This window comes from Pagrus major, chromosome 15, assembly GCF_040436345.1.
Source record: "Pagrus major chromosome 15, Pma_NU_1.0".
In the NCBI taxonomy this organism is placed as follows: domain Eukaryota; kingdom Metazoa; phylum Chordata; class Actinopteri; order Spariformes; family Sparidae; genus Pagrus; species Pagrus major.
The window spans coordinates 15,244,608-15,265,705 of NC_133229.1; the positions used below are offsets into that span (position 1 = coordinate 15,244,608).

Below are 21,098 nucleotides of genomic sequence, written 5' to 3' on the forward strand. Positions count from 1 at the left end.
AAGATTGGCCTCCAGTAACAGACTATTGAAAACAGCTCCTCAACATGACGAGAGGGGAAAGTGGATTTTCCAGCTTAAAAGCAGAATCATCTCTGCTCAAGGCATTATGCTGTGTTCCAAGAGATTAATAAAGTGAGATGCTATTGATACAGTGCTGCGCTGCTCTTGGATCAGTGCTGGTAGTGTTCACTGACAACTACTAGCTTTGGAAAATGGTTACATCTCTTTATGGAAAACATTGCTTTTTGCCTTGTGTTTTGAGTGTTCTTGCAAGTTCTTCCATGTAGATGATAAAGTTGTGCAATGTTTAGGAAATAAGCAAAACCCCTGCATCCAGCAGTTATCTGTAAATAAAACTTAAGACTGTTGAACCAGCACGCTATTCTCCAGGAGTTACCCAAAACCTTTGAAGGCCTTTAAATTTTGGTACTTTTTGTCCCGTTAATAAAGCATCTGCCGATGTTTCCTCATTCCACAGTCAAGATATATTTTCATCAAAGTAAAGAAATCCCACGTCGTACTTTGATGTGCTTAATACAGTTTTAACTCGCGTCTCATTACAGAGATAATTAATAGTTTAATTAGCATCAATTCTCAACAACTGACAGCTTCTCAGGCACACAGTCGTGTGATTCACTTGAACGTAAAATGATCCAAAACGCTTGATTTTTAAAAATTCAGCGTGTGGTTCCGTACTCCTCTCGTATCTAGGTTTCTTCAGCTCAGGTGTTTTGTATCATAATTGCCTACAAACTTTTATTTCTGATGTTTAGTTAATTTTTCCTCGTACAGATTAAGCCTACACAGCAAAGCTACGAGATACTGCTCCTCACCGGGGGACAAAGTGCCCAAATATGTGCAATGCAAACAACTTAGGTGGATTAATTTTAATTCTCATTACCTTGAAGCAAAGTAATCATTTTCTATGGTTGGGGAAAAAAATATAAGCAAGCATTATGAATAAAAGTAATTATCATTCTTGTGCTTTTTTGCATGCTGTTTGCAATTAACACTTCCTGGAATCTGAATGAGCATTTCAGACGTGCTAGTAGCTGCGAAGGCAAACGCTGCAGATCAAAAAAAAGATCAAAGTAACAGCGAGAGGAATCGACGGTTTTAGACGAGTTTACAGATGCTGAGGAGAGCTCATCACACAATAAGCGGCGAGTGTAGGCTTCGAGAAACAGCGCGTGCCTCTTGTTCAGGCTGAGATACAATAGCATGTCTCCCAGCATGGGTGAGGGCCAACAGCAAAGCCTCTGTTTCATGTCTCAACCCCCCCTCCTCATGACGTTTACCCAACTTCCAGTTTACAACTGCTCACAACTGTTTACAGCAGCCAAATTTCATTTTCTACTCCCAAATCCTATCGCACATTATCCTGTACATTGCATTAGGGCCCTAATCTTTCCTTTCTCTTCCTCGGAAGAAGAAAGGAGCGCCTTCATGATTAACCCACTTTACAGCAATAAATAAACGCATCATCCAGTAATGTACACCAGATTTAATTTGAAGGGGGAAAAAAAAGGCCAGAACGCTCAAATCACTGAAATGTAATGAAAAATAACACAATACAGACACCAATGGGCGCCTTAGGAATTAATTTGAATGCTCCATAATTCTTCTCTTTCTTGTACTCGCTGGATTGGTTTTTCCTCAGCCAACTGTCTGACTTTTTCCCCCTCTCACACTCTGCTGTAGTGAAGTCTTCAAAATATACAAAGAGAATGAAGAGAAACGGGATCAGTCCGCCATTAAAAACATTATTTTTTATCAAATTGACTTTAAAAATAAATAAACAGTCTTTCTCCTCTTGCTCCGTGTTTGTCACATGAAGCCCATGTTGCTTTTGGTTTCCCATCGTTTTTTAGCTTCAAACCTGCAACACAGAAAAACATGAAATTACTGAAGCCTTTATGAATACATTTTAGCTGTCAACTTCAATCTCTGCATGAGTAATCATTCAAAGTGCAGCTAATGCAGGTTTCAGTGGCTCTATCTTAACTCAACTTGAACCCAGAGTGTCACACATGGCAGATATGATGGCAAACATAAACATGAGGACAGAGAGAGAAGACGTCGTACCCCCAGGCTATTTCCTTCTTCCTTTTCTGCGCTGCCCTCAAAGCTTCCTCTTCCTGTTTGCGTTGCACAAAGTCACGGCAATCAGCGGCTTGAGCGATATTCACAGCAAGCTATTTAGAGGCAGACAGAGGAGAGGCCCATTAGAGAATGGAAATCAGTCCGTGGAAGGAAAAAGCTTTCTGACTGATGTGTCAGGGTGGCTTCTCGTCAGTGTCTCTGCTTCTCAGTGCTGCCTCCTCCTCCACACCACAGACAAAACTGTTATTGAGCTGAACAACAGACATGCTATCCTAAAATCCTAGAATTTAACAAATCTTACAGGACATTAGGACTGGAGTTTGGGTATAACATACAGTATGTCACAGAAAATAACTCAAACTGATGTCTTACAGTTTTCTGCAGCATAAAAACAAACGTACACGATGAAGCAGCAGCACAACAGTGTGAAAATACAAATACAACACAAAACAGGTGCTTGAAAAGGAATATAAGGAAATTTTACATGTGCAATGAACATATACTGATGTATTAATGTTAATACATGACTTTGTTTTCACTGCATCTTGAAAACTTTGCTAATTGTCTTTTTTTTTACTCTCCAACTGCAATAATACTTTTGCAATGACAATCAGTTCTTCTCCTCAAGACATCTTATGGTTTTTCTTATGTGTTCAGTATGAACTGTCTGTAATGTATAGGTATGAACTGTTCCTCTGTCAAACTTAAAGGGGCACTATGTAGTTTTGGAGAAGAAATTCTAACTGAATTTGAATATTTACAATATTAATGGTAATTTATTTTTTCTATAACTGAATAAAGAAGCTGTTCTCAGAGGAAAATAAGGTCCCCAGAACACTGTTTGAAGCAAAGGTGGCAGGGTCCGCCAAATATAAACAAAGTTAAACAGTATGAAATGATGTTGTTCATTTAGTTTAGTTCCTTGACAGTTTTTTCAGTTTATTCAGTCATGAAAACAAAGAGTTTGTTTATTGAGTTTGTTTAGGCATAAATTGACTAAATCAGTCAATCTTCTGATTAAAATGTCTTCCCCAAAACTACATAGTGCACCTTTAAGTTTCTTGTCTAGTAAACACTCCCTTGGTCAATCAACAGAAAATGTTGATAATCGATAAATCCTCTAAGTCATTAAGCCAGAAAAAATGCTGAAAATAAACTGATTCCATCTTCTCAAAAATTAATATTTGCTGATGCTTTAGCCTTCTTTGATAGGAAGTAAATATCTTTGGATTTGGGATTCAGTCAAAACAAGCGATTTGAAGATGCTAACTTGGGCTCTGGGAAGGTGTGACAGTAATATTTTACAATTGGCAGATAAATCAATAATGAAAAGAGTCAGTAGTTGAGATTAAGATTTCTGAAGTGCTTCTTGTGTTTTTTCTTTAAAAATGTTACCCTACAAGCTGGTTTTATAATCTGCAACACCCAACATATTTGAGGTAGCGCTCAAGCAATACCCAGTGAAAAATAAAGGTGAAGTATAAATACATTAACAGTGCTCAGAAATGTAAGTGTTGAATATGTGAGTTATTTCTGTGTGTGTGTTTTGTGTGGGGGCTGAAGTGCCCCATAGCTCCATAAATTACAGGGGCGTTGTTTTATTAAAATTATTCTAATCTATTTTGCCTTTTGTTTGAGGTGTTTTAAGAGGAAGTCATATTTTTAAGCTCCTGGCTTATAGTCTCTCCCGCACATTGTTTCTTTTTGATTACTTCTTTTTTTCTTGTTTAATGTGCAAATGAAACAAGTGAATAAATAAACAATGAGAAGCAACGTTCAGCATTTTGACATTTTTCCCCTCCGTGTCGAAAACGTTGCAACGGCATTTCTCGCTCATCACCAGTGTAAAAGAGACTTTTCTGTTTGGAGTACTGCAGGCAGTCCCTGAAATCAGAAGTGAAGAGAATGACCGTGACTGCAAGAAGCAAACATTCAAATCCCAGGGAGGACGTATGTATTGTGAAGCAGAATAATCCCAATAACCCCAGTCACACAGAAGCACGGGAAACAAAGAGAAAAATCCTGCCTCCTCTGTCACTCCTGAGATAGGTTTATTATTCAAGCAAAGGCAAACTTTGATAAACAACTTGGAACAATTTCACCAAACCTTTGGGTAATTCTCTGTAATATTCACAGTACAATCAGGGGGGAAAGAAAGTCTTAAGGTAATGAAGAAATGTGCCACCACTGCGCCACTTGAAAAAAAAAAGACCTGCTGGAAAAAAAATGTTTCAATTATAATTAAGTGGGATAAACTTTATTAGAAAGACTGAAACTAAAATATCTCCTAATGCATGCTGGGATTAAGCAGGTCAGAGCGAGCAGGCAGGAAAAATTAAACTCTAAAGGCTTTTTATCACCATATTTCAGGAACCAAGGGTGTAAAATGTTCTAATTTGGGATACATTAAAAGCCATAAAGGTCTTTCAAAAAGATTAATGGTACTTTGCTTGGATTTAAGATAAGGGCTTCGGCTGGCTGCAAGTACTGGGCTCCGGCTGGGCCCTCAAGGCATTCATCTATACAGTCACTGGAAGATTTGTGAAAGCGTCTGCACAGCCTGAAGCGCACATACTATGACAGTTCTCCAGTTCTTTGCCATTTTATAGGTTTTAAATTCCTCAAATGATGTTTTCTCCTCTTAAAGAGAGTTATAACTGGTGATTGCTCTTACATTTGTAGGAGATTTGCGAGCAGATAAAACCACGCCAGGGTTTTCCCTGCTCCTTGTTGGAATGGTGTAGGTGCTAAATGCTTCTGAGTGTCTGCGATGCACGCAGAGATTATAAACAAGCCGTTTATTAAATTGTTGACAAATCTGAGAGCAGCTCCTGCTCTCTGTGTTTGTAAAAAAAAGATCCCATTGGCTCATTCTAGGAGCAAATCAAATGAAACTGCATGATGCTAAATGGTTTCATTTGGAGATTTACAGACAGAGATTTTTCTTTTTTTCTACACTGGGATTACCCACATTAACCTGCTCTCCTGTGGGGTTGCATTTGAAATGCAAAAGGTCTTGAAAACACGCCTTCCCAAACATTCCAAGAGCAAAATTAAAACCCACTTCCATGCCCCTCATTTCCCCCTCTTTTAAATTCACAACATAGCGTTTACTACATTTAAAGCATTAAAGGTCTTTAATTTTTTTCCCTTTTTTTTATCAGTTTAGTCTACAATCCCTGATTGTCTTTACTGGGGCTCAACATTAATGTCAACCAAGTTACCTAGGAGACAGAGCAGATCAAAGAGACAAAAAAAAAACCCTCAAATGTCTGATTAATCAAGCCTGCAAACAGCTTATTTCTTTTAGCCTGCATGCAAGTATGAAAATGAGATTCCGAGAGCAGTACATTGTGCAGATTTGTTCATTCTTATCTGAACAAAGCCAGCGGCAGCTTATTTCATGGATCACTGGCACTGTCAGCGCTGTGGCGCCGAGCAGGTGACGGCTCCTCTTTCTGTGGCGAGAACAAAATTAGCAAAAAGTCGGCACAAATTAGCCTCTCATATTTTCAGTAATATGACATTATTTTTCATTTACTTTTTTGATCCACTTTTCAGGATTTTTTCCCCCTCCCCTTGCGTGCATCTTAGTGCCAAATCCTCTCACATCAGAGGCTGGTGAAAAAATAAGAATGAAAGTACAAAGCTGGAATAAAAGCAGGAGACAGGAAACCTCCTGCATTCTTTGTTTATGTGGCTCCTAAAAGGCAATTCTTCCCACTCCATCACACATTAATATACAATTAAGTGTCCATCACAGCCATGTTTCTGTGCCTGGTGTGTCTCTCTTGTGTGGCCTGGGCGCAGCCCTGTTATATACAAGGTTTATTCAGAGGATTAATACTCTGACCTTTGGAAGATTTGAGGGCAAAAAAAAAAAAAAAATCACGGTGCACAATGCTGGCACTGCAGCAGCAGCAGCAGCTTAAGGCCACTAGGAGGGTTAAGTCAATAGTACCGTTTTCTGTTCATTCATGTTTGGGTCGTCATGGAGATTCAAGTGGAGACCCAAACATGGGGCCTCAATCCAAAAAAGAAAAAAAAGAAAAAAAAAAGAAAATCTGCATTGCTGCTGTATAAGCCATACACAAGATAAACCAAGTCTATCTTAATGACAGTTTCACACTCTGTTTTCGTTTGTGTGTCTGTTCTGTTGCATCATTTCTGAGGTGTTTGATAAATGAAAGAAGCATTTGGAAATCTTTATGAGCAGCGCAGGGTTTACAAAAACACTGTGGCAATTAAACAGCAAGTGCAAAAAGACAATAGCTGAATGAAAGATGAGGAAAAATACATCTCCGTGTGGATAAAGTGTTAAAGCTCCTATTAACAATAAGAAATAAATGATGGCTTTAAGGAAGAAATGGCCTTAAACCCATTCATAAATTTCCTATCCAGGAAGCCTCTTCCAATTAAAACGTGTGAGAGGTGGATTAACATGGGCTATATGGCTTTGCCTCGCTAAATCACCTCCCCGAGCTGCTCTGCTGCATTTGACGTGTAAACGATTAATGACCAGCCTAATTCCCTTATCACACTACCTTAATGCCTAAATAATGTGGCCTTAGTCAACTTTGGAAAGCAGGGCTATATAAGAAAGGAATGAATATCAGATTAGGCAGCTCGTGTGTTATTTCAGCATAATTTCTTAGAACTGAGGCGGAGGGGGGAAGAAAAATGTGGTTCTGGCTGTAAAGCCTCAGTGTTTCAGCAACAGTGGGAAGGTCAAAGGATCAAGAGGTCAATCAATACCACCCATATCGCATTTAAGGGGAAGGAATACAAAGTTTCATTCAGTTACTTGACACAAGTGAAGTAATAGACTGGAATAAACACAAAGAATGCAAATTAACCAGAAGATAATAGGACATCACTTACTTACTTAAGTAAAAGTAGTAAAATCACACCATAAATACTCCATTTCCAGTAAAAATCTTGTATTGAAGATGTTCCTTAACTAAACGGATTTAACTGTAATTATCAAAATATACTTAAAGCAACAAAAGTACTCAGTGCAAACGTCCCTGTGGGTGCTATACTATTAAATAATGTTCATTAGATTATTCTTCCTGATGCATGAATGTGTGAGCAACATTTTACTGTGGAGATCATTTTTTTACCGTTTCCTATAAGGTTGTGATTTACTTATTTTTTACATTCAAATTTCTCATTTTTCCAACCAATGGTCAAAACTTTAATTATTCAGTTTGCTGTAATTTAAGACAAGGTAAAAGAGCAAATCCTCACATCTTAGAAGGTGGAATCAAGAGATGTTTGTCCCTTTGCATGAAAAATTTATTAAAGGACTAATTAATTAATTGGCTAATTCTTTCAGCTCTAATACTTCTTACTTATATATAATCATGCATGGTATTCTATAAGATCATCATATGTTTTGCACAGAAACTCTGAATCTATAAACTAAGTAGTAACTAGAGCTGTGAATAAATGTAGTGGAGGAAAAAGTTCAATGTTTCTCTCTGAATTGTAGTCGTAGTCAAAGTATAAATTGGCATGAAATTAAATTAAAAAATAAGAAAATATCCCAGTAATCAGTTTTCTGACTCTGACTCTGTGTTTGCCAAGTGGATGTGAGGGAGCACTGCATGGTTGCCAGATGCTGGATTTGATAGTAGCGTTAATGCAGGAGTACCTGAAGCACTGTGGCTAATAGCATCTGTGGCAGTGATAGTCCTACTACTACAGGCAGTGGCCTGAGTGCTAATACCAAAAGTATTAATAGCAGTGGTTGCATCAATGGCAAAGACCATGGTCACAGCAGGTATCAAAGCATTGTTGATATCATCATAGTACCATCTACCTTAAAGCTGCTGTTTGATATGTCCCGTTTTAAAAGGACAAAATGGTCGACATTAAAAATAGCTCCATGAGAGGCTGATGACAGCTTGTAAGCTTAAACTTATCATCAAAAATACTCTCATAGCTCAAAAAGTAGAAGTCAGACCAAAACAGTTTGATACATTTTTCTATGTGGAAATTTAATGAAGTAATAAGGGTCCAAAGAGGGGTGGGTTTCATGATTTCCCATTGTTGTGTATGTGAAAATTTACTCAGACTAAAATTAGTCAAATCGCTAAAAAAATGTCACACATCACACTCAAGCAGCATACTTTCATGTATTTTTGTGTACATGTTGGCAACATTGCAAGGTGAGTTTTTCACAAAATGTTTGTACAGGTGATGACGAATAAGAAGAATTTGCACTTTTATTTTGTAATTCGTACTTAGGTACAGTACCTGAGTAAATGCAATTAGTTACATCTCAACACTGGTCAATTTACTCATTGGTTCCTCAACTAATAGTTGCTTCGGAGTTTATTGGAAACTTACATTCTCTGAATCACTCCGACAATGGCGGCTTCAACACTAAATTCAGCAACAGCAAAACCACTGTTAAACAAATCACAATGTGATTACTATATGGCAATTTTCCATAAAAAGCTAAAAAAAATATATAAATAATTACCGCATGCATTTACATATTTCTGTGTTCACACACTGTTTCATTCAGTGTTTCATGGGGCAGCCTCATAAGAGCGTTTTGTAATCTTGCCTCCACTTTGACAAACAGAATTACATGGCAAGCAAAAAGAAAGCCACTCCAGGGAGGGCATAGTAGAACAGCCGTGCCTCCATTTTCTCTTCCAGTAATCTGATGCTAGATACACATGACATGTCATCTTTAGGGAGTAGACAAAAAAAAAATCTCTGAAAGTTCGCCTGCTTTGTGCACATTCCATTATCTTGCCTCTTCTGAGTAGGGTAGGCTTATTAGCAAGCTTTGAACTCACACTTACAATAATATGCCATCAACAGTTTTATAAGCTAATTAGAAAAAACAGTTTAATTAATGAGTGACTGGCAATAAAATGGCAATCATGAAAAAAGAAACCGAGGGTGCTAAGCTTCCACTACCACCAATTAAGGCCTAATTACAAACAAATTATATATGTGTTTTGCTGTGGGCTTTAATTTAAAAAAATGGCTTTAATTAAAAGAGAAAACATGCTAATTAATTAAACAGCACACAAATCTACATTGAAAAGTATGCTTTGTCTATCAAGTAATTAATGAAATACAATAATCCAAATGAGATTCCCAGGCATTTGATAAAAGCTTAGTACCCATTTCAAAATCCATTTCAAAATTAATGGGCGAAAATTTAATGTGAGTCATCCAGAGATACAATAAAAGTTCATTCAGTGATAAATTGCTTATGCTGAAGGAAAAATGAACAAAGAGGAGAGTTTCCCTAAACTCTCTGCGAGGTGGCCTGGGGGGGCTGGCAGGGGAGACAGAGTCAGCCTCCGACTCTGATGCGGGGCGGGGAAAGTCAGAATCTGATAAAGCCCACTTTCCACAAAAGCAGCGCTCATTAATTTTTTGATTACAAACACGGGGCATGGCAGAGAGAAGGTGGTGAGAAGAAAAAAGGTGTTAAATAACATGAATATCATGAAACACTCTTAGTTCAGCTCTTTGTTTCAACTAAGCCACCATGTCTTCTCCGACAAAATGCTTCGCCACCTTTGTTTCACAGCATTTAAGCGAGGCTTTCCAAAGGGTAGATTTCAAGGACAGTGGGGCTTTCCCTTTCAGCAGCTGCCTCTATTGAAATACGAGCTGGAACATAATGAGGGATATTATAACCATCCTCGGGTTCAAACGCTACAGAAACCATAAATGGCTCCAGTTAATACATATTCATATAGTTAATTATTGTATATTAAGTGATCCAACTATTAAGAAGGAGCAGTTTTTGAACAATTCAGACTTATTGGGTTAATCAGACTTAAAAACAGGTTGTAATTTTAGGTCCTCTAGTCAAAGGTCATCCAGAGTACAGGAAGCCACTGGTCAAAAATGTGTGTCACCCTTTATGACACACATTCTATTGCAGTAGAAGATGAGGCAAACATTTTTATTCATAACACCTGTGAACATTACTGGGCTGGATATTAAAGGTCAGGGTCAACAGTTGAACCTGAATGAGACCTGAACTGGATTACAGCCAGTAAATCAAGGATTGAATTAATAACTTTTAGGTAACATAATCTGAATAAAGGTCCATTTAAAACTGACTTGATTCTGTTGTGGGAAGGATTGCACTAGCATGGTTGACACTTTGTACAACTAGACAAAACACTGATCCTTATATTATAAAACTGTTTCAGAAGCTCAACACCAGGTATGTCTGCAGTATACAGTTCCTCTATAGTACCCTTTTGCACTATATGGACTGAAAAGAAAAAACTTCCTTTCAGAACATACTGTATATGTTCCTCTGTGTGTCTGGTGCCATTTGCAGGCCTGTTTCTTTCCTGTTGGTTTAGGAGAGGCCAGCAGGCATGCAACTACCTTTTCTTTTTCATATTCTTTAGCTCCTGGAAGTCATGAAATGGACTTGACACCCCCTATTGTGACAGCCTAAGAGAGTTTCTGTTTTGAAGTGGTAATGCCACCCTAATAGCTATGATGAGTGCTATGGGGGAACTGTAAGCTCTAACATGGTGTGACAGTCTTTTGTGGTGAAATATACCCACTTACTATATATAAACTACAGCTCCTGACTATTTCAAAAGACCTCAGTGGCTCTGTTTTACAAAGAGAAAAAAGAACGAAGGAGTAATTATTTGTTGTAAGGATAATGTTGTATGGCTTACTACAATGAGATTACAAAGACAGTACTGTACAGTAGCAGTAGCAGCGTACAGTGCTGAATTAAAACACAAAATGATATGGTTCAAATTGACCTTCAAGAGAATCCTGAGACATTAAATCATTTTATTTGATCTAACTTAAATTAGCACTGTTCAAAATCAGTAAGAATTACCCAGAATATTTGAAACGTTGACATCGCAGTTGGGTTATCAAACTTCAAGAAGTCGTTATCGACCTGTATACTTTGCTATTATTGTATTGTAGGCTTCTCAATTGCCATACAGGAGATATATTCCTTTCTCCTTTTCCGTCTTTTGCCTCTTTCTCCATGTAGCCAACGCAACGTCTCCTTCCTTCTAACATCGATGAACATGGCAATGGTAGAGGCTTCAAAACATTTCAGCAGTAGTTTAAATCATACTTATGTAATCTTATTCATTATATAGATATGAATGATACTTTATCAGATGTAGGAGTGGTCATGTGAGGAGTTCCACAAGGATCAATCTTTGGACCTTTATTTTTCCTAATACACAGTATGTATATTATATCAAATCTGTAGATGACTGAGCGTTTTCTGTATGCTGACAATTTGGCTTTGTAAGTTCAAAATGTATGTGTCAAATTTGGGAAAGATTGCAATAGGGTTCAATGTATTTACCTGTGTTTGAGTATACTAAAGACCAGCATAAATATAATATAATATAATATTCAGCCAAAATTTATAGATATGGTTCTATTGGGTCTCAATCCGAAAGTTTGGAACAATGAAGCAGATAAAGTTGGATAACTGGAATCTATTACAGTTTTTAAAAACAGCTTAAAAGAGGCGATAAGTACTTGTGCCTGAGGCCTCATTCAGACCAAATTAGGCGATGATTAGCCACATTGTTGTGCAGCATTGTGGGAGTGTCCTTTCATGGCCCGTTTGTGTTATGTAATGTTGTGGACTTTAATCCTGATGATCTAGAAGTTGGCAGTGACGCAATGAAAATCATTTTGCCAATCGCCATTGAACAACAAAGGAGAAGCTGCTATGTTGCAGTTCTACTAGCTGCTGGTCCTACTCGTGATTGTTTGTGTTGATTCTGTTTCAACTTTTTTGCAACAGCTGACTGCATTTCTCCCACTGCGGTTCACACTGCTGCAGCCTCAACACACTACCCTCATTCAAATGAATGGGAGGAACTGCGTTTTTGCTGCAATGCTGATTCTGTCTGAATGGGCCCTTATTTGTGCATTGTCTGAAACAGAATAAAACCAAACCAACTGGAACCAATACATTACAAATTTTCCTGTAGATCACACTACACACTTTGGATGACATGGGAAGCGCCACTGTGCTGTGTAGTACTGATGAGTTATCAGCTTTTTGCTCTGGCTCATTTACCAGGAATAGCTGCAAAATCAATCTGTCAAATATGAGCTGCTGGATGCTATCAAGCCTCCTGACGGGCTGTCAGCCGTTTATTCTATATGTGTCAGTCACTCCATGTTATGCCAATTACTGAATTAGCCCATATACAACTTGCAGCAGTGTAAAATAATGTGCAGTAATCAAAGGATGGAGACTCAGTCATCTTAATTGGAGGACATACACCTTTTAATCTACTGAACCACTAGGACTACTCAGAGGAAAGAAGCTTTTTACATTATTTTGTGTCTTCTAAGGCTTGTGAAAAGCAATCTAAACGTGCTGAGAAGGATCAACGGACATCTTTATGAGAAAAAAAAACCCTATCTGCACAGTTTAAAGGAATACATTAGGGAGCTTTGTCTAAGCAATACAGACATAAATAATATTTTGTTACCTAAAAGGGGATGTGATTTCTTTGCACCATCATCGTGGGCGTTAATACTTTCACTTAAAACGGAGCATGTCTCCATGAATTCATCTAAAACAAAGACTTACAGCCTCGGGAAATATTTAAAAACGGTAATGAGAATAAAAAACCTCAACCTGCAATATCCAGGCAGTGCGTCTCAGAAGTTTGACAGATGAAAGAAAACATATCTCCGAATTTGTAAGGAGCCTTCAAAACAGGTTTTTACCAAATTGTTTTAATGTTCAGATTAAAAGAAGAAAGTAGAGCAAATGGAAATCATTAATTGATTTGAAGGAGCTCAAAACAGCAGAAACAAACATTTCCGTCTTATAAAAGGAGGGATTCTGACAGCAAGCTCTCTATCTTCCTTCCGTTTTTCTTTGCTTGGAGGAGATAAGTGGGAAACCGTTAGATTGAGGATGAAAATATACTGAAACAATGTCATCCAACATGTACCAGCATTTTCTTTACAAAACAATGCCTAGAGGGACATACAGGCCTCTTTAGTTTCTCACAGCTGTCAGAATGCTTTTGCATTTTTTGCGAAGAAAACCTGTTTCCATTCTTCCGGTGTAAAGCCTGCCACAATCATGTCTTGGTGTTATGACCGTAAACAAATTAAACATCTAAGCCATTCCGTACCAAATGAGCCACTCAATTATAACCTTGAAATTGATTCTGGCCACAGCGGGGATTATTGATCCTCTAAATGTTTGTCACAGTACTCCTGTCAAAAGTGAGCAGGAGTGCTGTAAACAAACATGTCGGTCCTAATGCTATCTGCATTACAGGCTGCACTGTTTAATATAATCCTTTCTAACTGATTCAGAATCCTTCAAACTTTTTGGCTTTTAGCTCCCTCTTCTCTGTATATTTTCCATATTTTCAGCACTACCTTTCTTTGTACTCAAAAGTGATAGATAAAGAACTTTACGTCACCTCGGTTTGGGGGATTTCAAAATGGTCAATTGACTATACTCTCGTGAAATGAAGTTATCACTGCTAAACAATGAGTTGTTGCTGCCAGACTGCTGTCACGTCCCATCACGGTTCTGGCAAGACGCGAGGCAGGTGCCAGGGAGGCGAGAACCTCGGCTCAGGCTAAAACCAATCCAGCAGCGCTCTAAGAGGCTTTCTGAAAGTACAGCGCAGGTGCCACTCACAAGAGCTTTCATTTAACTCCCCCCATATTTGACCATTCTGCTAGCTGTTAAGATGGGAATATGAAAGGGCTCTGATGCTGCACACTAATGTCTATTACACACTGGAGATACCACGGCTACGCATGTAATGCCAATTCAACGAATAGTACAACTGATTTTTTTCATTTTTTAACACAGATCCTTGTTTTAGGAGCCTACTTATTCATTCAAGAGGGTGAGGTTCTCCAGGAAAAGATTTACTGAGAGTACAAAACATTTCCTTTAACAAGCTGCAAGATACAATTTCACAAATACTCACTGTTTACAATTGTGATGTCATTTCTTGCTGAATATCCTTTTTTGGGTGACACATCTAGTCTCAAATTTTCTACTGTCTATTTCTGATTCACTGTTACTGTGTTGTGATGTGGAAGGAGCCTGGATACCTAAGGGAATTCATTCATTTTTTTCATGGACAATATTAGACCATTTATACATTTTGGATTGGGATGAAACCCATCTGGTATAATCACTGGTACAAAATAGGGCTGGAAATTATACCAATATTACATTGATATCTTGACATGAGACTATACATATTGTCTTAGATTTGGAATATCGCTCATATCATATACTATAATATGTCATAAGTGTCGTCTTTTCCTGGTTTTAAAGGCTGCATAAGGCTAAAGTGTTGTACTTTACTGAACTTACCAGACTATTCTAATTGTTCTAATACTTGCCTTTACCCACTCAGTCATTATATCCACATTACTGATGATTATTTATCAAAAATCTCATTGTGTTTATATTTTGTAAAAGTACCAATGGCTAGCTATTTCCTCTTGTTTCTATTCTTTGTGCTTAGATAAGCTGACTGGCTGCTGGCTGAAACTTCACATTCAGTGTACAGACATGACAGCGATATCAATCTTCTTATTTTAACTCTTTACTAGAAAGTGAATAAGCATATTTCTTTCAACTATAGCACAATGATTTGTTCACAAATGCAACAACGAAGGGTTTTGAATTCCCTACAAGTCTCTGACTCTCCACTCCTCTATAGCATTGGTGACAGAGGCTTATGGGTATTGTATTTTTTATACCCATGATAAGCTGCCAGACAAAATAGGATTTCGAGGAAACTAGGTTTCAATCATTAAAACTGGTACAATAAGATCTAGGGCTGCACAATTAATCTAAATATTTGCAAAATCACAATACTGCCAAGTGCAATATCCAAATAGTGATTTTCTAATGAAGGTAAAATGTGTGACGAAACAGCACAGTACTGTAGCACTGCCGAGATGCTCTGGCCTACAAATCTGGTTTTTGATGTTAGAACATTTTGTTTAGTGTTTTTTCAGTGAAAAGGAAAATTGTGATACAAAAATTATCATTCCCACCAATCAAATCACAATATGTGTCAAAAACAATTGTAATATATTGTATCGTGCAGCCCTGATAGGATCAGTGCATTAAACGGGAGATTTCCTTGTTTCAGTGTTGTAAATGGATATATTATTAAAAGAAAAAATGTGAAATTGCAATTCAGAGTGGGGGCAAATATTTCCTGAACCAGCAGACCCCCCCTACTCAACTCGATTGCAACGTAGGAGCGACAATGTATCTGAGCCCACAGTGTTCGACATGTTTGTGTTGCTACTATTACTGCACAAGATGAAAAAGCTTATGGGATGCTGTGAGCAACATGCATCATGAAACAAAGAAGTTTAACTTTGATGCTCAAAGTACGGCAATCGCCCCAGTGGAGAAGTCACACCGCAGCTGTATGTCTTTTTAACCACAATTATATGTGTGTGTGGGCTACATTTTATGCTAAATTAGTTTCAAACCACTTGATCCTTGATGCCTGCCAAGGCGGTTAGTTACAAAACTTCAGGCACTGCATTTAGGGACATGTACACTTCAAAGGTATGAAACTCTTACCTGGAGAATGATTTAACAGTTGGCTTGAAAGCAATGTACCCTTCATTAAAAAGCAGAGCCAAAAGTCCTTTAGACACTGCAGCACTTCAAAACTAAGGGGAGGGCTTTCCATTAACTCAATGGAAAAGGGCTGCAGGACTGAATGGTGGGTGTCTGCGTGTGTTTTTGTTCCTCTATGTCTTTGCAGCAGAAATGGCCACGGATCCATTAGCCTGATTTGTCACAGCAGGAGCACCCCAAAGATCTCTTATCAGCACAACGTACCTCTCGAGTGGCGAGTCTGTCGCTCATCTCCTCCGCCTTTGCAATGTCCCCTTCAGCTATGGCCTTCTCTATGCTCTTTTCTAGGCCGGACTGCAGAAGAGGGGGGAAAAAAATTCAGATTTTTTTTTTTCTCGAAATAGGGGTAGGGAGGGAAAAAAAAATCAAAGAGTAACTTCAAAAGTCCCCAGGGCCTTATTTTTAATATGATTGCCATTACTACAAATATGTAGATTTCCCTTCACAAATGAAAACCTTTTTGATTGGATATTAGTGGGGAAATCTTAGAAATGCTACAGGAGATTACCAAACATAAATGTGACTCTTTAATTACACATTTCCATTACAGGCCTAAGCAGAGGGGGTGCAGAGAAGCCCCCGATTACTGATGGCAAGGCAGTTCTGCTGTGACGAGCCTATCTGAGGAAGCTGAGCACCAGATTTCTGCAGCTCCCAAAATTTCATCATGCTAAAAAATACACTAGAAAGAGGCTGTAATTATTATTGTGTCTCCTCTGATGTATTGTTTGAGGGCCTTGACTCAGTAGTAAAAGTACAGGGACAATAGCATCAGGTTTAAAAACGCAGAATTAGTATAACAATTTTCTCTAGTTGCTTTCTCTTGATTTTGCTTTTTATAGTTTATTATTCTTCACATAAACTGAAGCTGACACTGATACAACCTGTCTTGTGATCTCAATTATCGTCTATTGTATCTCACAAACAAACCTCAAACTGACAGACCATCATCCTTTGTGCCATGAAATGTGTTTTTAAGGTCACTGAAGAAATGCTGTTAGCAGATGAATTAATCACATCTGGCTGCTATGACAGCTTTTTCCTCAAATGACTGTGTGAAAGACTTGGCAGAAGTAGAAAAAATATGATATATTAATTACAAGGAACTGCATTTGAGGGAAGAAGGAGCGCCTCATTATGTTGATGTGACAAGTTCTGTTTCATTCAGCTTGTTAATCATTTCCTTTATCCTTTCATAGTTGCCCTATTCAAAATGAGGCTAAAATCAGCAAAAACTCAATTTTATGCTGCTCAGAGATAAATTAAGCACAAAATACTCCAAAATAATCATTAAAAGGATTTCAAATTGAAATGAGAATGGTTCCCATTCACTGGGTCAGCTATAATGTTCATCAAGCTTGCAAATATTTTGCTTCATTGGCAATTTGCAAGCCTTTGCAGAAAATGTTCATTCATCTTTAAGTGCAGAAATGTATCCAAATGAAAGAAAGTTAAGTCATAATTTCTTCAATGATGAATTCCTCAGCAGTGCTACATGCTCATTTATTATCTAACTGTTAATTTTAATGTTCTAGCGGCAATCACAGAGGCTGTATCAGGTACTCTAACCCTCTCTTCTTTTGTCAAGCAAAATTTCGATTTCTTGCAGAGGAAACACCTACATTTGACTTTAATCTCAACTGCACAAGAAAGGAGATCCATCCTAATCTTATCACTAAACGTACCCAAACATAATCCTTAATATTCATGTTAGTGTCAGGTTGAGTTTCCACAAGGATTCTTCTAATCCATAATGTCATATCACATAAAACAATGAGAGGATACAGTGGCATAGAAACACAAAGGATGGGAAGGTGTTACTAACAGCTACGACTGACATAGTATTAAACCTCAGCAGATAAGTTGGAAGGCAGAAGTCTTTGTTACCTTAGGAGGGGGGTTGGAACATGCAGGGGGGTGAAATCGATCATTTACACCAAAATACTGCTTAAGCTCATCCCAGTGCTTCTCCCGCTCCTCCTGACGCTCTCTGCTGACAGAGAAAATATGTGTTAACGTTCATTACATGTAGACCAGCACTGTGATAAGGCAAACTATCACTGTCCATCCAAGAAATGGACTCATTCACTAGCTGAAATCAGATCCATATGTCATGTTTTTCATGATACATGGATAATGTTAGTGCTTGTAAAAAAGGTATAATGTTGGCTTATTCTGCCTCATCACACTTTCCTCAACACAAGAAAACTAAATGATGCTACACTGGTTGATGATTAGAACTATAAAGGATCTCTCTTTCCTGCATGTTTACTACAGAAAACATATACTACCATTTTCTTAATCATACCATAGGCTGATGTTTAACCTTACCGTCAGCCATTTGATTCTAGTTCTGGTGAATATGATATGAGGATCAGCTTGCAGACTTGTAACCCGTTTGTGTTGGACAGTCGATTACAGCGAACATCATCAACTGCATTCATTTTTTGTTAAAGAATGTCATCTTTGAATGATAGTGTCATTGCAAATCCAGCAGTTTTGAAGGTGTGATGAGAGCATTCACAAGCTTTTTATTTTGGTAGTCAACACTTGCAGCTACACATTTACCACAGATCACTGTAAATGATTTTCATGTTAATTTTACAGTCTCCCACTGTAATATACTTTACGGTACAGTGTTACTGTAATAATACATGTACTAAATTATTGTATAGTATTTTCTTGATTTTGTAGTAAACTACTGGCAGAAGGTTTGCCAATACATACATGTTTTTCTACAGCTTTCTGACTGTAAATGTAGTTTACAGTTTATTACTTATATAATACCATGTACTGAAACACAGTGTAGTGTTAGATTGTATTGAAGTTACAGTATAGTTTGGGAAGAATTACACATTTTGTTGTATAAACGTATTTCCTTGGCTGGACATAATAATTTTGTACCTTTTCTCTGTAGGTTCCTCACTTCCTGTTCCTGTCGAATGACACAAGACACAGTTAAAGGATGGTAGGATACAATTATATAGGATAGGATAGGATTTGACGCAAAATCAATCACAAATACAACAGATGTGCCAATAGGGTGATCTATTAAATACAGTAGAGGATGGCCTAAAGGTCTAATATAAGTAAGAGTGAGCAAAATACAAACTCACAGAAGCATTCATTGTGGCTCAACACCAACATACAGTATCAAGCATGACATTTTCATTGTGTTATGACAGACACCTTTCTTGTGTCGTCTTCTCTTTCTCTGTCTGGGGACCTTCATCATCTTCATTTCCTCATTCTTCTTCTGTAGGTCCTGAAATTTCTTAAACACACACACAAACTGAATTCACAACAGCACTACAGCTCTTCATCATGACTCACAAAGTCATTGTCCAAAACATGTCACGAATCACATTTTGTTAGCTCAGGTTCAAGCAGGGCTAGGGATTCAACAGAAGTTGTAAATGTCAATGTTTAAGAATTAGCTTGCACTTACAGACAACAACAACAAAGGTACTCTACAGCTAGTTTGTGTTTCACAATGAATGCTAAGCTAAGCTCAGCTCACTGCATGCCATATCAACATACTTGCCACATTTCCTGGGATATACCAGGCATACTGCATGTCGGGGAATTACTATCTGAATCACTGGCATCGTGAGTCGACCGTGCTTCCACCACTGAGCCTGTGTTTTCTCCCGCAGAGCTCAACTTTACAGCAGAGCCCTCACACTTGTCACCCTCCCTCCTCTTCTCCTCAACATCATCCTCCTGCTCATCCTCCTCGTCATCGGGACTGAGGTCGTCTTCGGTTAAACCTTTGGGCAGGAGTCCGCTGTACATTCCGCGTCAGTGGTATACAGTCAGATTACACGGTAATTTATAATTTCGCTGCACAAATAAAGAGTAGAAATCGGTAAATTACAGATTCCGACAGCAGTTGTTACAGCGAGAATTCATTTCCGGGTAAACATTGTGACGTTTACTGTAAGAAAGCATTGATTGGCTAATAGCTAGTACTGTTGAGCACACGATCCAATCAGAACTGTACTCACAGAGGCTGAGCAGTGGAGCACGAGCACGAGTTAAAAGCTCTCATTGGCTGAGTGATGTTTACCGTTTTATGGTTCAGTTTGAGCTTTTTGGCTAGCTGAGCGGTTTAATCGTGTAAACTTACTTGTTAAAATGATATTTAGAGCTCAGAATAGACGTGTAGAAAGCACTTACGAACTTTTAGCGGTCCAACTAAATTCAAGAGCAAGCTGGTGTGGAGCATTTCTAATTGAGGTGAGCCAGGCTACTGACAGGTCCGTGAATTACCAGGAATCATTCAAATGTTAACCTATATTTGTGTCATGTTCTCGGCGAGATAAGCTTCCTTCTATGACCAATGGTTCGCAATTTGCTCAAAGTGCTCTGGGCATTACATTATTATTAGAATGATTAGCATGCAAATCTTGTATAGCCCCTGGCACTGGCACAGGCACATCTACCCTTAAATTGCTCTTTCACACTCATTCACATTAGGCTTTCTTTTGGTTGCATCTTATTGCAAAGCCAATAATCTACATAAATTATAGCCTGTATTTTGTGTGCCATATAAATGTAGAATAAAGAGTGAGACCTATAACACTAATGTATAAAAAGGTCAATAGCCAGGCTCAGGTATGCCGGACATTGTATATGGAAAGAAAAAAGTTTCTGGAGGAAAAACTGTCTCAGATAAACCAGCAGTGTTGCATAGAACTGGCTGAGATTTAAAGAATACAATGCTGAAACAACGTCCCAACTACACGATTAATCCATGGACAGAAAATTGAGAACAGTTGTGATAATTTGATAATTTAGTTCAGTTAATCAAGTGAAAACATCATTCTTCCAGCTTCTCAAATATGAGAGTTTGCTGCTTTTCTCTGCTTTCATTGTAAATTAAAAATAAACATAATTAATTTAAAGGTACAGTGTGACGGATTTAGTGACATCTAGTGGTGAGGTTTTGCCAGTCGCAACCAACTGAACACCCCTTGCCTCGTCCTTATCTACTGTGGCTGCGAAAAACACAAAAGGCCCTATCTAGAGCCAGTGTTAGTTTTGTCCACTCTGGGCTACTGTAGAAACATGGCGGACTCTGTGGAAGAGGACTCACCCTCTCCCTTTACATATACACCAATGAAAACCTGAATTCTGAATATTTTATTACATTTCTGCCCCTTAATCCTATACACTGGAATTTAAAATTGAATGTTGTCGCGTTTTGGACTGTAGGTTGGTCAAGATATTTGAAGACGGGAACATTTTGGGAACTTCCAATTGCCGTATTTCATAATTTTTTGACGTTTTAGTCATATATCAACTACTAATCGAATAATTTAAAAGATAA

General features: G+C 38.1%; 1 protein-coding gene across 2 annotated transcripts; it reads right to left on the reverse strand.

Annotated features, from left to right (window-relative positions):
* Positions 1 to 1,489: 1,489 nt before the first annotated feature.
* On the reverse strand, positions 1,490 to 19,678 carry fam204a (family with sequence similarity 204 member A). 2 transcript variants are annotated; one of them, XM_073482115.1, is made up of 7 exons: positions 19,307 to 19,678; positions 18,956 to 19,040; positions 18,671 to 18,701; positions 17,654 to 17,756; positions 15,971 to 16,060; positions 2,086 to 2,195; positions 1,490 to 1,879 (listed from the first exon to the last, which is right to left on the reverse strand). In XM_073482115.1, the coding sequence occupies exons 1-7, from the start codon at positions 19,559 to 19,561 to the stop codon at positions 1,828 to 1,830; spliced, it is 726 nt and encodes a 241-aa protein (XP_073338216.1). In that variant the 5' UTR covers positions 19,562 to 19,678; the 3' UTR covers positions 1,490 to 1,827. The 2 variants fall into 2 exon arrangements, with proteins under 2 accessions (XP_073338216.1, XP_073338215.1); XM_073482114.1 differs by having other exon boundaries at positions 17,654 to 17,759.
* Positions 19,679 to 21,098: the final 1,420 nt, after the last annotated feature.